General features: G+C 43.2%; 1 protein-coding gene across 2 annotated transcripts in view; it reads left to right on the top strand.

Moving 5' to 3' along the window:
• HEATR5A (HEAT repeat containing 5A) overlaps positions 1–17,392 on the top strand; it is a 177,026-nt gene that overhangs the window by 120,538 nt on the left and 39,096 nt on the right. For both annotated transcript variants that reach the window (XM_040411174.1, XM_040411172.1), the window contains 4 exons: positions 6,350–6,531; positions 6,645–6,713; positions 10,392–10,568; positions 13,502–13,679. In XM_040411174.1, the coding sequence (XP_040267108.1) occupies positions 6,350–6,531; positions 6,645–6,713; positions 10,392–10,568; positions 13,502–13,679 (606 nt within the window). The remainder of the gene's footprint in view (positions 1–6,349; positions 6,532–6,644; positions 6,714–10,391; positions 10,569–13,501; positions 13,680–17,392) is intronic.

The raw sequence follows: 17,392 nt of genomic DNA, 5'->3' as shown, positions 1-17,392 counted from the left end.
TCTTCAGATTCTCCCCTTGTTGCGGCCCCGTCCTCTTCCCATTCGTCATTGGATGCAGGTTCTGGGTTTCATGCCCTATGCTCAGTTCCATACTAGGACTCTTCAGCGAGCCATTCTAACCAATCAGGACCGTTCACCAGCCTCCCTGGATCGGCTCAGACGTCTCCCTGCCCCTACACGTTGCACCCTCAGGTGGTGGTTGGTTTCCCCGATGCTGACATCGGGGCGCTCTTTCCTTCCCCTCCGCTGGACGGTGCTGACAACGCATGCAAGCCTCCAAGGCTGGGGGGAAGTTATAGAAAATCTCTCCTCACGCGAGGAGCGCTCCCTCCCAATCAACCTTCTGGAATTGAGAGCGATTCGTCTCTCTCTGCTTCATTGGACCGACCATCTCCGAGGTCGTCTGGTTCGAGTTCAGTCCGAAAACTCCACAGCTGTGGCATACCTCAATCACCAGGGCAGCGCCCGGCAGCCATGGCGGAAACAGCACTGATTCTAAGCTGGGCGGAGAGCCATGTTTCAGCGCTGTCGGCAGTTCACATCCCCGGCGTCGACAACTGAATCGCCGACTTCCTCAGCTGGGAGCGCCTCGATCCCGGCAAATGGGCTCTTCACCCGCAAGTTTTTCTAGCCCTCTGCGAGCGTTGGGGTCAGCCGGACTTGGATCTCATGGCCTCCCACTTCAACCACAAGGTGGAGAACTTCGTTGTGTGGTCCAAGGATCCCATGGCCCCTGCGTACGGTGTCCTTGTGATCCCGTTGAGTCAGTTCACGTTTCCTTACGTGTTCCCCCCTCTTCCCCTCATTCTGCATCTTCTCCAGAAAATCCCGTCCGAAGGTCTGCCTGTCATTCTCGTGGCCCCCTATTGGCTGAGCCAAGTGTGGCACGCATCCCTAATCGCCTTCCTCGTCGACAAACCTTGGCGTCTTCCCCTTCGGGGACCGATCTTCCACCCGAATTTAAGGTATCTACATTTAACGGCATGGCTGTTGAAGCTGCCGTACTAAGGGCTCGGGGTTTCTCGGATGCGGTTGTCTAGGCCATGGTTCGTGCCAGGAAGCCGTCGTCCTCCTGAATTTACGACCGGACCTGAAAGTCCTACTTTTGTTGGTGCGAGCATCACCAGTCTCCAATTAATTTCTCGTTGCCGCGACTCTTTCCTGCAGTCGGGCATGGATTTGGGCTGGCTCTTAGGTCCCTGAAAGGGCAAGTTTCGGCTTTCTATTCTTTTTCAGCAGAGTTTGGCTTCGCTCTCTGCGGTTAGGACCTTTCTGCAGGGAGTTGCACATGCTGCACACCCTTACCGTCCTCCGTTAAATCCTTGGGATCTTAATTTAGTGCTCAACGCTCTCCAGTCTTCACCATTTGAGCGTTTGCAGCAGGTGTCCCTTCGCTTCCTGTCCCACAAGGTGGCCTTTTTGTGGCAATCACTTCCATCTGTAGGGTGTCGGAACTAGCGGCTCTTTCCTGTTGGTCGCCCTTCCTGATCCTCCATCAGGACAAAGTAGTCCTTCGCCCTGTTCAGTCCTTCCTTTCGAAGGTTGTGTCTTAATGAAGAGATCATTCTACCTTCTTTTTGTCCTGCCCTGTCTCATCCTCATGAACAGTCGCTCCACATTGTGGATTTGGTACGAGCTGTTCGCATCCATCTGTCCCAGACGTCATCTTTTCGACGAACGGATTCTCTCATAGTCGTCATTCCAGAGGGGCCGAGACAAATGGCTGGCTGCATCCAAAACTTCAATTTCCCGATGGATTTGTTTGGCCATTGTGGAAGTGAACAGCATCAATGACCAGGGCCCACCCTTTCTGGTTTCTGCTCATTCTGCTCGGGCAGTAGGGGCCTTTTTCGGCAGTGCATCATGGGGCTTCAGTCCTTCAGGTATGCAAGGCAGCTACCAGGTCGTCTTTTCCAAAATTTACAGAGTACACACCTTTGCGTCTTCTGACGCTTCTCTGGGGCATCGAGTTTTGCAGACAGCGGTGCTCTGATTGGCAGGAGGATTTCTTCTTATGCCCACCCTTGGGACTGCTCTGTAACATCCCATGGTCAAGTTTGTGTCCCCCAATGATACGTACGAGAAAACTAGATTTTTGTACTTACCGTAAAATCTGTTTCTCTTCCGTTCATTGGAAGACACAGCTCCCACCCGTTCTCTCTTTTACGGGCCTCTTATGGCCTATGTTGTTCTGGGTTTGTACATAGTTTGGTTTTCCTGTTTTTGTCTTGCTTCTCCTACTGCTTTTGCACTAACTGATTTAGCTTAGTCCCTGTAGGAAGGGTATAGCTGGAGGGGGAAACTTACACTTTTGTGCTTAGTGTCCGCTTTCTTGTGGCAACAGCTAAACCCATGGTCAAGCCTGTACCCCCCAATGAATGGAAGAAAAACAGATTTTACGGTCAGTACAAAAATCTAGTTTTTCCATTGCTTTGTTATAATTTTTTGTAATGTTATTATCTCATTACCTTGCAGATCATGTTATAGTAGGGACTCTTAGGCTCCATTCACACATTTTGTTCAGTATTTTGCGGAACGGAATTGCGGACCCACCCGTACTTCCAGGTCTGCATTTCCGTTCCCGAAAAAAAAATAGAACATGTCCTATTCTTGTCCGCAATTGCGGACAAGAATAGGCATATTCTATTAGTGTCGGCGATGTGCGGTCCGCAAAATGCGGAACACACATTGCCGGTGTCCGTGTTTTGCGGATCCGCAAGACACACTACGGACGTGTGAATGGACCCTTAGGCCAGACTCAGATGTGAGAAACATGCGGTGTGTGTAAGCATGATTTCTCGTTTTGACCTCTTCTCCTCTGACGGGATCGCACGGCATTATTTATCAACCAAAAGATTGAAAAAATGAATAAGAGCTGCACTGCCGAATGTTCGTACCCGCAACGGTGACCCTTATATCCTGTCTCATAAACAGCAATACAGGTGCTCAATTCATAGTAAAAAGTAATTCATAAACTCTTGTAAATAAGTGTAAGCAAGAAGTCGCCACTCACCGATGCTGTAATACAAATTCTCTTTATTTCTTCTTCAGAATACAGATAAAAATGCGGGGCTGGGGCGGACCACTATATTCCACGGGACGTTAATTTGGCGACGGCCGTTTCGCGCTGCCGCGCTTCTTCTGGCCACTTTACTTATTATGTTTTATAATGTGTTTCCATGCGAGACCTGGAATCTACTTTATAGTTTTGACATAATGCTGTCAGTATAATTCAGTAGATAAATGTCTGGCAGGCACACACAGCAGTATAAATCATTATAATACTGTTCACGTCCTGTCATAGGAGCAGATGTCAGAGTGGAAAATCACACTGCCACACACACAGTTTCTTGCATTGAACTCACTCATCTGAATCTGGCCTAATTCTCTATCTGTTGCTTTGTGTCTTTGCTTTTTAGCTCAACAGTGGTTTTAAGCAGTGGTTCATTGAGGGTAAAGTCTGGACTGTTTTTTTTTGACACCATGTCCCATTTGAAGCCCCCCTGATGCACCCCTAGAGTTGAAACTCCAAAAAAGTGGCCCCATATTAGAAACTACGGGATAGGGTGACCGTATTGTTGGTACTAGTTTAGGGTACATATGATTTTTGGTTGCTCTATATTACACTTTTTGTGAGGCAAGATAACAAGAAATAGCTGTTTTGGCACCGTTTTTATTTTTTGTTATTTACAACATTCATCTGACAGGTTAGATCATGTGATATTTTTATAGACCAAGTTGTCACGGATGCGGCGATACCTAATATGTATACTTTTTTTTTATTTATGTAAGTTTTACACAATGATTTCATTTTTGAAGCAAAAAAAATCATGTTAGTGTTTCCATAGTCTGAGAGACATAATTTTTTCAGTTTTTTGGGCGATTACCTTGGGTAGGGTATGATTTTTGCGTGATGAGATGACGGTTTTATTGGCACTATTTTGGGGTGCGTGTGACTTTTTGATCGCTTGCTATTACACTTTTTGTGATGTAAGGTGACAAAAAATGGTCTATTTAGCACAGTTATTATTTTAAATTTTTTACGGTGTTCATCGGAGAGGTTAGGTCATGTGATATTTTTATAGAGCCAGTCTATACGGACGCGGCGATACCTAATATGTATACTTTTTTTTTATTTATGTAAGTTTTACACAATAATATCATTTTTGAAACAAAAAATAAATCATGCTTTAGTTTCTCCATATTCTGAGAGCCATAGTTTTTTTCAGTTTTTGGGCGATTATCTTAAGTAGGGTCTCATTTCTTGCAGGATGAGATGACGGTTTGATTGGCACTATTTTGGGGTGCATATGACTTTTTGATCGCTTGCTATTACACTTTTTGTGATGTAAGGTGACAAAAAATGGTTTATTTAGCACAGTTTTTATTTTAATTTTTTTTACATTCTTCTTCTGAGGGGTTAGGTCATGTGATATTTTTATACAGCCGGTCGATACGAACGCGGCGATACCAAATATATATACTTTTTTTTTTATTTATGTAAGTTTTACACAATAACGGCTTTTTTAAAACAAAAAAAAATTATGTTTTAGTGTCTCCATATTCTGAGCCATAGTTTTTTTATTTTTGGGCGATTGTCTCAGGTAGGGGCTCATTTTTTGCGGGATGAGGTGACGGTTAGATTGGTACTATTTTGGTGGGCAAACGCCTTTTTGATCGCTTGCTGTTGTACTTTTTGTGATGTAAGGTGACAAAAAAATTGTTTATTTAGCAAATTTTTTTTTTTTTTTTACGGGGTTCATCTGAGGGGTTAGGTCATGTGATATGTTTATAGAGCCGGTCGATACGGACACGGCGATACCTAATATATAAACTATTTTTTACCAATTTTTTTTACTTTATTTGGGGAAAATGACGTTTTTGTTTATTTTTACTTGAAACTTTTCATTTTTTGGGGGGAAAACTAAATTTTTTCAACTTTTTTTCACTTTATTTTTTGTCCCACTTTGGGACTTGAGTCTAAACCTTTACAATGCATTCCAATACTTCTGTATTGAAATGCATTGGCTGTATGAGTAATACTGTGTGTATTACTCATACAGCTTCCGGCCTGTGAGATCCAGGGGGCTGGATTTCACAGGCTCTTCACCGGAAGGCAGTGCGATGCCTCGGGAAGGTATCGCGCTGCCTTCCATGCCATCGGGTCCCCCCCCACAGCCCCATGGGGACCCGATGGCACTGCCACAGCCGCACCAGGTAAAAGCCGCAAACCGCAGGTCTGAATTGACCTGCGGTTTGCGGCGATCGCTGACACGGGGGGGGGGGGGGGGTCACGGGACCCCACCACGCATTTAGCCGAGGTGCCTGCTCAATGATTTGAGCAGGCACCGGGTTCCGATCACCGGTCCTTAAGGGGTTAAGAACATGCATTTCATAATGTCTGAAGGAGCGTTAGTAAATAGCAATTATGTACTGAAGAATTCCAGGTTTGTCATCATTCATTATCATATTTAAAGGGAAAATGATATTCAACAATGATGATTTTATGTTAAAAGATATGCTTTCAAGTGATAAAACTCATTATGGCATAAAATATTCACAATTACAAAATCATTTATTGGTTTTGCCTATCCATTAAAGGGGTTCTCCGGTAATAATGCTATTTTACCAAGTGCCAGCAGCCTGCCTGCCCCACCAAACTAAGGATTCGTGCTTACCTGCTCCCTGCCGCTCCAGTCTTCCATACTGCCTCATTTGTATCTGCTCTTCCGGCGCTGCATGCGCATGGTCACATGCTCTGCTGCAGCCAATTTTTGGCTTCAGCGGTAACATGCTGTTTGTGGCCACATCACCACTGAAGCCAGTCATTGGCTGCACCGTAAGTAAACCGTGTAAGGCTACTTTCACACCAGCGTTCGGGTGTCCGCTCGTGAGCTCCGTTTGAAGGACGGATCCGCTTGAAGATGACACCATATGGCTCAATCTTCAAACGGATCCGCCCCCATTGACTTTCAATGTAAAGTCTGGACGGATCCGCTCAGGCTACTTTCAGACTTAGAAATTTTTCTAAGTTATAATGCAGACGGATCCGTTCTGAACGGATGCAAACGTCTGCATTATAGGAGCGGATCCGTCTGATGAAACATCAGACGGATCCGCTCCGAACGCTAGTGTGAAAGTAGCCTAAGACTGGAAGATGGAGACACCGGAGGCAGCACAGAGGAATGGAGCTACGTGCAGCAGGTAAGTATTAATACTTAGCTTAATAGAGCAGGATGATGGTAATTGGTAAAATGGCATTATTACTAGAGAACCAGTAAATTTGTTGGACCATGAGGGTTAAGTAAGCACGTTGACCAACACACATTTTACACTTGTTGTTTCTTAGGAGATTTCCTGGTTCTGCATTTGCAAGATCTGGTTCGGATGTCATTTATGGCTGCCACAGATCACAGTGAACAGCTCCGTATGGTTGGGCTTCAGGCACTACTTCTGGTCATACAATGTTTTTCCTCAGTGTCTGAACCTGAATTTCCTGGTCATCTTATACTAGAACAGTATCAAGCTAATGTGAGTTCCCCTTAGAGCTTATAAAATAATGTACTACCAAATAAATCAACAAATGTATGTAATACTTTATCAGTGTAATATTTACCATATAGTACGAATTTCTCTGTTGACAGGTAGTAGCTGCAGTAAGACCAGCGTTCAACTCAGATACTCATCCTGATGTGACTGCTATGGCCTGCCAGGTAAGTAATCATCTATATTCAATGTAAAGTTAGTGTTTTCTGGTCAGAGGAAATTATGGTTTTAAGTATTAACCATTTCCTGATTTGGACATAACCGTACTCCCATTTTTGTGGTATATTCCCACAAGTGGGTGTGGAGTTTTGTCCTTTGAATTGCATGGGCACAGAAGCTGTGCCCCTATCATCTGCAGTGGGTGCCGCCTGGAATATACAACTTTTTTTCCCCACTGCAAACAGTAGGTAGCCAGTTGGCGAGAATCTGTTTTGGTTCACAGTAATGACAAGACCATTGTAAGGAAAGCGTTGACGTGAAAAACAGGTATATGGGACAAGAATATGCAGCATTTGGGGTACTCTGCACTAGGGCTGCAGCTAACGATTATTTGAATAATCGATTAGTTGTCGATAATTTCATCGATTAATCGGGAAAAAACACCAAAATGACAAAAAAAAGGGGTTTATATGATTTTACTTGAAAGATTATGTTCAAAGGCCATATTAAAACAAATTGTGAATGGCACTGTTATGGAGGATCTGTGGATGGCACTGTTATGGGGGATCTGTGGATGGCACTGTTATGGGGGATCTGTGGATGGCACTGTTATGGGGGATCTGTGGATGGCACTGTTATGGGGGGATCTGTGGATGGCGCTGTTATGGGGGGGGGATCTGTGGATGACACTGTTATGGGGGATCTGTGGATGACACTGTTATGGGGGAATCTGTGGATGGCACTGTTATGGGAGGGGGATCTGTGGATGGCACTGTTATGGGAAATCTGTGGATGGCACTGTTATGGGGAGGGGGATCTGTGGATGGCACTGTTATGGGGAGGGGGATCTTTGGATGACCATGCTATGGGGGGATCTATGGATGACACTATATAGCATCTTATGCTATATGTGTCATCCACAGATCTCCCCCATAGCAGTGTCATCCACAGATCCCCCTCCCATAACAGTGCCATACACAGATCCCCTCCATAACAGTGCCATCCACAGATCCCCCTCCCCATAACAGTGCCATACACAGATCCCCTCCATAACAGTGCCATCCACAGATCCCCCTCCCCATAACAGTGCACAGATCCCCTCCATAACAGTGCCATCCACAGATCCCCCTCCCCATAACAGCCCTGGCCCCGCCACTCGCAACAGTATTCCTTAACTGGCAGTAACTTTTACTTTAAATCACCGCATCTTTATTACCTTACAATAAAGCTCCAGTAACAGGCAAAGCGGGCGGCGGCGTAAAGTCACTTACTCACGTGACAGGCCTGCTCCACCTACTTTATGAATGAAGCAGGCGGAGCATGCGCGTCACGTGAGTAAGTGACGTTACGCTGCCACCCGCTCTGCCTGTTACTGGAGCTTCATTGTAAGGTAATAAAGATGCGGTGATTTAAAGTTCAAGGACCCGCAGGCATAGAGCCTGACCGCCCGCTCCCGCCCGTATAGCAACGAATCGGCCGATTATTCGATAACGGGATTCATTGAGAACGAATCCCGTTATCAATATTATTGATAACGTTGATTAATCGTTGCAGCCCTACTCTGCACAGATAAAAAAATGTTGTTACGGGACCAGAGAAACCCTTTTAACGCTTTTGTACATGGGTCATTTACATTAGCCATTAATGATCTTAAAATGGGCTTTGCGCACCACCAGCTACAGCTAGAGTGATGATGGTTTCATTGCAGAACTTACTGATAGGAGTGAAACATGCCCTCATCCATTCTCATTACGATTACTGTAACTCATTATTAATTGGTTTCCCCTCTCCAATCTATCCTGAAAGCAGCAGCCAGGCTCATCTTTTTGACTGACTGCTACTCCGCAGCCTCCACTCTGTGCCAGTCATTGCACTGGTTGCCCATACAGTATAAGATTCAATTGAAACTGCTCATTCACACACCTACAGCTCTCCACAGTTTTGCACCCACATATATCTCCCCCCTCATTTCTGTTTACCACCCTACCCATGCTCTACAAATGATTCACAGCTAACATCTGACATAATCCAAATTTCTCATTCCCATCTTCAAGACTTCTCTCGAGCTGGAATGTGCTACTCCCAGCAATTAGGTTAATTCACAGCATCCAGTTTTAGACGCTCCATAAAACCTTTTTAAGGTGGTCTATAACATCCCCTAATGTAACTCTTCTCCACTCCCCCAGTATAATTTTTCTGAACCTGATCCATCATTAAACACTATCCACCACACCCCTTGCACTCAAAGGCACTACAGATATTGGCTTTTGGAAAGAAAGCTGAATTACACATGTTTTTCACGTGCGTCTCTTTATTTGACTGAAATTAATTGCAAAATATTTAGGCTTGTTAGAATTAAGAATGAGCAAATTTATTTTACCATTTTGGGATTAATTTCAGATGACCCAAAGAGAGACCCCAAAGTAATATTCAACTGAAAGTGAGACAAGAGAACTAGAATATTCGAACCAGGATTACACTTCTCTCAATAAGACATGCAAGCTATCTATTTCTAGAAGGACAATAGAACCAGAATGTCTCGAGAGAAAATTACCTTGACTGACTGGCCTTGGGGGGCGGGTACTCTTTAGGGTGCTCATTATCATTAGGGAGACCAACAAATATGTATGATGAGTATTGTATAAAAAAGTATTGAAAAAAGCTGAGGGCTTCACAACTACAGGATATCCTTCCAGTCATTGCTCAGCTTTTTTAAACATACTTATGTAGCAAAACTAGGAAAATAGCCAGCCTCACATCTGCAACTAGTTCTTTCAGGACTAAAGCTGTTTATCAGCGCAAAGCAGATAGAATCAGCTTTTAAAGTTAAAAAGCTTTGGAGGGACCTCTGGGTGGGTACTATTTCTATTATGGAGACCAGTTAAATCTGAACCTGGACAGATTCCTTCTTCACCCAGGAAGCCCCTCTGAGTGGTGCATTAAAGTATTTCATACTCCGATGCGCTCCCTTGCCCTGCATGGCACAGGGCAAGGGCTGTTTTGTTCATATTTTTACACAGACTAGGGCAGCGATGAAGCTTGCCCATTAGTGCCGGTGACATCAGCTAAGCGGAGGCCTCCACATAGCATTCCCATAGTGAGACCCGCTACGTCACCAGAGGTTCTGAAACACCCCTTGCCCTACCCGATTCAGCGCAGGGCAAGTGGGAGCATCAAAGCAAGAAATGCTCCACTCAGAGGGGCTGCCTGGGTGAAGAAGGGGATATGTCCGGGTTCAGCTCTGAACCCGGACAACCCCTTTAATATATGTGATGACCATAGTAAGCTAGGCAGTGTTTCTCTGGGTATTTGTGAAAAATATATGAAAATTAGCACATCTTACTTACATCTGTTGGCATCAGATAGGAAAGCTAATTTTAATATCTCTCCCAGAAACCTATGGATACTAGGCGCCCTCCATAATGAGAGTACCCCCCTAGACAATGCATATATATCGCCAAGAAACCTATAGTAGCGTACTAGTCTGTCTTTCTAAACGAATCACAAAAAAAAAATCTGGTTTGTTAGAATCAGAACTGCTTGGGAAATTTGTGATGAATTCCGGTAGAATCCATTTGGTCATGCTTAGTTGGTGCTGTATAAATAAAGTTATTATTATTTAACATGTGCAGCTCGGGTTCTATATAAATAACAGAAAACATGTGTGTGTGTTAATCCCCATACAGGTTTGCAGTGCGTGGCTGGCTAGTGGAGTTGTGAAGGACGCATCAGACTTGCAGAGAGTTCAGCAGCTGCTGCTTTCTTCTCTAAGCAGAGTGCAAGTGATGAAAGAGACCTCAAGTGTATATTGTGAAAGCACCACGACCATGGAGACACTGGCTGTACTGAAGGCCTGGGCAGAAGTAAGTGATATACAGTTTCCCATAATACATGTAAAAGTAAATACATGATGAGCATGTGGTAGAATCTGTGGATTTAAACCTGCATTGCCGTATTACTGATGATTATTTCTGGCTTACTCCACTGACTTTGTCTCTGTATAATGGAACACAATGCAAAAATAATGAAAAGAGGATGGACATTACTGTTTAGAAACCGATGCGCTCAAAGTGGGAGCTAAACTAATAAAAGACTTCCTGCATACATTGGAGCCCCGGTGTCATCTTTTTGGGGACCAGGAAGCCATCATTACATCTTTTGAAGCGGTCTCGGCGGGGGAGGTTGTGGTATAGGTGTCTTGAGCTTTATCCTATGCCTTCCTCCCTGGTAAAGTAAGTGCAACCTTTCTCCAAGATATTAATAGTGTAATCCACTATAATTTTATAGGTAACTCTGGAGTCTATGTGGCGCCCCCTGGGTATTATCAGGATCTCTGAGATACTCGGCCAACCAACGATTATACAGAGACAAAGTCAGTGGAGTAAGCCACCTCAGTCCACTAGTGGGCACTGAATTCCTTTTTCCCTTTTTTTGGGTCTGGGGAGCTGCCTATTATTCTCCATTATCCTTCAGCAGTTGTCATTTTCCTCCTTCCACACCATCCTGTGGTTATCCCCTGGCGCCCTATTCGTTCCATTTCCCTCAACCTTTCCTGTACACCCGTGCAGATTACTCAGTTTCCTTTTTTCTCTTTGTCTCTGTATGAAAGTTATAGAGTTATACAGGTATGTTAAAACGTTTGAAATTACAATTATGACTTTGTCACCAGTGATCATAGTGTTTGAAAATTGTATTGTATCAAATTGAAATTTGAAAACATATTTTTTAGTTTCTCACATACTGGTAATCTATTGTTTCCAACCTGTGTTCTGTCAGTAGTTCCCATGACGGTGAAGAGTAGGTCTCACACCTGTAAGATCCCTCTTTAAGCCAATACCAAAGTCGTACCCTATTCTCATGCAGCAGATGAAATAGTGGGAAAGAATAATGAACAAGCCAGAGATTTTAAAGGCTATGTATACTTTCGGGGGCAGTTTTTTTTATACTTGCATTTTACTCATTTTGGGCTAAAAATAATTTTTTCAATTGGTCTTTATTAAAAATATTGAGCAGTTATGTCACAAAGGGTTAGGCTACTTTCACACTTGCGTTTAGGGTTCCGTTCAGAATGCATCAGTTTGGCTCCGTTCCGCCTCCATTCCGCTCTGGAGGCGGACACCAAAACGCAGCTTTTAGCGTTTTGGTGTCCGCCTGGCCGTGCGGAGCCAAACAATGCAAGTCAATGGGGACGGATCCGTTTGACGTTAACACAATATGGTGCAATTGCAAACGGATCCGTCCCCCATTGACTTTCAATGTAAAGTCAGGAGTCCCAATTAATATACCATCGGATCGGAGTTTTCTCCAATCCGATGGTATATTTTAACTTGAATATGTTAGAATATACCATCGGATTTGAGTTAGATCGTGAAAACTCAGATCCGACAGTATATTCTAACACAGAGGCGTTCCCATAGTGATGGGGACGCTTCAAGTTAGAATATACTAAGAACTGTGTACATAACTGCCCCCTGCTGCCTGGCAACACCCGATCTCTTACAGGGGGCTGTGATCCGCACAATTAACCCCCCCTTAATTGTGCGTATCATAGCCCCCTGTAAGAGATCAGGTGCTGCCAGGCAGCAGGGGCCAGACCCCCCTCCCTCCTCAGTTTTAAATTCATTAGTGGCCAGTGCGGCTCCCCCCTCCCTCCCCAGTATTAAATTCATTGGTGGCCAGTGCGCCCCCCCTCCCTTCTCATCAGTTTTAAATTCATTGGTGGCCAGTGCAGCATCCCCTCCCTCCCCAGTATTAAATTCATTGGTGGCCAGTGTGGCCCCCCCTCCCTCCCCCCCAGTATTAAATTCATTGGTGGCCAGTGCGGCCCCCCCCCACCCTCCCCAGTATTAAATTCATTGGTGGCCAGTGAACATTCAGAGCCTGCTATTAGAGAATCTCAAGGCTGCAAAGAGAAAAGGCCTTAATTTTTTTTTATAAAGACCAATTGAAAAAATGATTTTTTTAGCTCGATGAGTACAATGCAATAATAAAAAAAATTGCCCCCAAAGGTGTACATAGCCTTTAAAATCCATAGCAGACGAAGTGCTTATTGAAGATATTGGCGATTGTTACTTTCATTTAAATGGTGCTATGATTGTAATGGGGTGAATGAGCGTTTGCTAATGCAATTGATTGTGCCCCACTCCTCTCATACACTTTGTATTATGCAGAATCGGTATATCACATTTTTACAAGGGTAATGTGTTGCTGACAAATGATCATTTCTGTAGCCACATAAAAGATGCAATCCACCAACAGTTTGTTTAGTTGTCAGCTGATGAACTGTTTAAACCGGGTTATGGGCGAAAACCCCTTTTTTTTTCCCTACAAACACTTGTTCGTCTGATCATCGCCACATGTAAAAGTCTCTTTAGTCAGCTCTTGTCAATTATCAGTCTTGATTTCAAACTTAAAGAGGACCCGTGACCTCTCCTGACTTGTCTGTTTTAGTAACTCCTCACATTCCCCATGTAATAACAATTCTGGAGCATTCCTTTGTGCCATTCCTTTATTATTCCTGCTACAAGTTTATGAATGAGTTGCTAACGGTTTGTATTGAAAGTCCAGGTGTGTCCTTGCATTGTCTGACACTGGCAGTATTGATTGGATAATGTCAGACTGTGCAGGGACACACCCCCAACTGGTAACGCCCATCTGGATTTTCATTGCAAATTCATTCATAATTTCTAGCAGGAATAAGAATTTTTATTACAAGAGGAGGTGCAAGTAGTTGCTATAACACACAGGTTAGGAGAGGTTACAGGACCTCTTTAAAGATTGAAAATGTCTTCAACAGGTCTATATTGCAGCAGTGGAAAGAACAGAAGGAAGGTGTGCTTCTAATCCAGGAGACGGTCTCCTTTCCTTGGTACAAGCTGATATCACCACTCTGAGCAAGTTGTGGCTATCAGCTTTACAAGATCATGCACTACTTACTCTGCCTCCGGAGAGCAGCCATCAGCTTCCATCACCTGGTAAGTGGAGCCTGCACTCTTGTTTTTATGCCAAAGTGGGCATTTTATTAATGTCACCGCATTTACATGTTGACCAGTACCAAACAAACTTTACTTGCCTTCCATAAAATTAAGCGGACATTAATAATAATAATTAGTTGACAGTGTAGGTCAGCGTTCACACTTGTAGTGTCCATTTGCTGTATGCCTTAGGAAGACTCCCCGTGAATACTTAAAATGCATTTAGTAGGCCACCATTGTATTGAGCAGGCCACCACGCATTTAGAGGCCACCATTTACCCAACAGAGGCTAAAATAATGTCCTTTTTGCCACAGTCTGATTGGTATACATCAATATTCATTTTTTCTCATAGAATAGCTCAGGCTGCTCATGGGAGCGTTCTCAAAAATGCTACTAAGGAAAACTGGCTTAGTTGCCCCTAACAGAGGGATCCTTAGTTTCCACGAATCAGAGGGATCCTTTCATTTTCCAAAGGAGCGCTGGAAAGTGAAAGGTGAAATCTGATTGGTTGCTGTGTGCAAATAAGCCAGTTTTCTGTTATACCAGTTTTGATAAATCTCCCCCATAGACTTTCTATTGAGCCCTTCTTCAGCAGCGAGGGGAGATAGAGCTCTGTGTGAGCGCTTCTCCCCCCCCATCTAGCGATTGGGGGGTCTCAGCACTCTTACCCCCACTGATCAAAACCTTTGATATGTTGCCATGACATCAAAAGTTTAGTTATTTTTTGTTTATCATTTAAAGAGGTTTATCACATGATGAATGTGACCTCATATCGTAAATGACAATCTCTTTCTAACAAAGCTAGAACCAGCCCTGCACCTCACATGGATCCAGAGATCTGCCCATTCATTGCTCCGCTAGATTTATATCAAGCTGGCGGTTCAAGGGGAGAGTTGTTTCCTAGGGGGCGTGTCCTTACTGCAGCAGCTCTTTTCTTATCACATCTTAAAGAGGAAGTTAAAGGACAGAACTGAGCATTTGAGGCCACCTCAGCAAGGTGGGCAAAGAAATAAGAAAAAGAGCAAACAGCAGATGGCGCTATACAGATCCATTTTATGGAATAACGCAGTGGCTATACTAAATGTTTAATTACATGCAATTACAAAAGTATTCAGATGCAGGTGCTGGTTTGAAAAAAACTGCATAATATTTTTCATGGGACAACCCCTCAATTTCTCTATTCATTCCTGTGAGACTGGCATTGGCTCTCTCACAGGAATAAACAGAGAAACGGACTTCCTGTCCACACATAGGATGATGCGTCAGTTGGAGAATCTGAGTGTTGGATAACTCACAAATACAGCCATCAGTAAAAAGAAAACAAAAAAGCAAGTAATAAAGCTCACCCATTTGGATTGATGGTAACATAAAGGTCCTTGGTGATGAGAAGGCAGCTCAGATTACCCCTTGGACTCAGGTATCTCAAGATGAATGTAAGTGTTATCAATCCAGCATCTCAAAATAAAACTTAACTTTTACTTGAACATGTTAAAATGGTGTTATCCAAACCTGTAAACCAGGGGTGCACGACCTGTTGCCTGGGGGCCACATGCGGCCCTTGATACCATTCTGTGTGGCCCCCAACCATCTGGTAACAGACATGTATGTCTATGTCTTGTGGCTGCTCACATATATTTTTCTTGTATTCTCCTATTAGATGCGAGTCCTGGAGGTGTAACTAGACATTTATTGTATATACTGTATGTTAAAAAAAAACGCCATAAATACAGTATTTCAGTTGGCAATACCCCTTAAAATTTTATTTTTGGTCCAGTCTGGTAATGAGGGCCCCAACCCGAAAAGGTTTTGCACCCCTGCTGTAAACCTCCTAGATTGCTGTATACACAGCACTGAATGAGCGCTGTGTATATAGATCGGGGAGCGATGTGCCGCTTCGTGTTCCAGCCCGGCCAGGAGACTGCAGGAGCTGCCGGGTCTTCTTTAGAAATCTATCCATCTATCAGCACCACAGTGAGGCTGTACGGCGCTGCGTAATGCTGTACAGGCTCTCTGAAGAGTGTATTCTCTGTTACCGTGACTACTATGTCAGCCCCAGTTACAGGAGAAATCAATAGTTATGGGGGACACAAAGTGTAAAATAAGAGTATTTTATAAAAATAAAAAAAAATGAGTTTAACATGTAAAATAAGCACCTTTTTCCCCAATCAAGTCATTTTAAAATTGTTAAAAACAGAAATAAATAATTAAAATATTTGGTATTGCGGCATTCATAACAACCTGCTCTATAAAATATCACATGATCTATCCTAGGGATGGCCAACCTGCGGCCCTCCAACTGTTGCAGAACTACAACTCCCAGCATGCCCACACTGCCTACAGCTTTCAGCCTAAAGCAGGGCATGGAGGGAGTTGAGGTTTTACAACAGGTGGAGAGCCACAGGTTGGCCATACCTGAACTATCCCATCAGGTGAATGTTGTGAAAATAAATAAAAATGATGTCTAAACATCTATTTTTTTTATTCTCCTCATCTCCCATAAAACATAATATCAAGGGATCAAAAAGTCATATGTATCCCAAAATGGTACCAATGAAAATGTCACTGCAGCCTGCAAAAAACGAGCCTGGCAACACAAAAACATGATTTTTTTTTACAAAAATGTTCTTAATGTGTAAAACGTCTAAAATAAAAAATAGATATGTTTGGTAACCACCGGCTCTATAAAAATATCACATGATCTACCCCATCGAGTGAAAACTAATAAAAATTATGGCAAAACAGCATTTTTTTGTCCCCTGGCCCCCCAAAAACCATAATATCAAGTCATAGTGATAAAACGTACTGTCTGTCCGGCAAAAGGCAAACCCCCTGATATCTAAGTTGGCAGAAAAATAAAAATGTTATGAATGTTAGTATATGGCGATGCGAAACATAACAGATTTTTAATAAAAAGGATTTTATTATGCAAAAGTAGTAACACATGAAAAAAAAATATATAAATTTGGTATCGTCATAATTGTATCAACCAGCAGAATAAAGTTATCATATCCTATATACCACGTGGTGAACTTCATAAAAAAAAATACAGAATTTTCATTTTTGCTAACCTCCCCAAAAAAATGAAATAAAAAGCGATCACTGTGGCTCAGTGATTAGCGCTGGGGTTCTAGGTTTGAATCCGACCAAGGACAATATCTGCACAGAGTTGTGTGGGTTTCCTCCGGGTTCTCCGGTTTCCTGCCACACTCCAAAGAACATACTGATAGGGAACTTAGATTATGAGCGCCATTGGGGACAGCGTGATGCTAATGTCTGTAAAGTGCTGCGGAATATGTCAACTATATAAGTGCATAAAATAAATAAATAGATCACAAAGCGAAATGTACCCCAAAATAGTGCAAATAAAAACTACAGCTTGTCCTGCAAAAAATAAGCCCTCACACTGCTCAGTCAACAGAAAAAAAAAAAAACTTATGGCTCTTAAAACCATTTTTGCAAACTCCATGTTACAAAAGCCAGATGCTGCTCCATCCCTTCTGAGCCCTGGCGTATCCACAAACAGCAGTTTACGAGTACAAATGGGGTGTTACTGTATTCAGTAGAAAATGGGTAGCAAATTGTGGGGTTAATATTCTCCTGTTGTCCCTTGTGAAAAAGAAAGTTTGAGCCTCAAGCACCATTTTCTTGTAGGAATAAAAATGTAATTTTTTCATTTTTACAGCCAAATGTTAGTTCTCACTACACCCCTTAA

Source organism: Bufo bufo, chromosome 11 (genome assembly GCF_905171765.1).
Source record: "Bufo bufo chromosome 11, aBufBuf1.1, whole genome shotgun sequence".
NCBI classification, from domain to species: Eukaryota; Metazoa; Chordata; class Amphibia; order Anura; family Bufonidae; genus Bufo; species Bufo bufo.
Note: the sequence above shows the minus strand (reverse complement) of the source record. Positions and strands in the feature narration are given on the sequence as shown.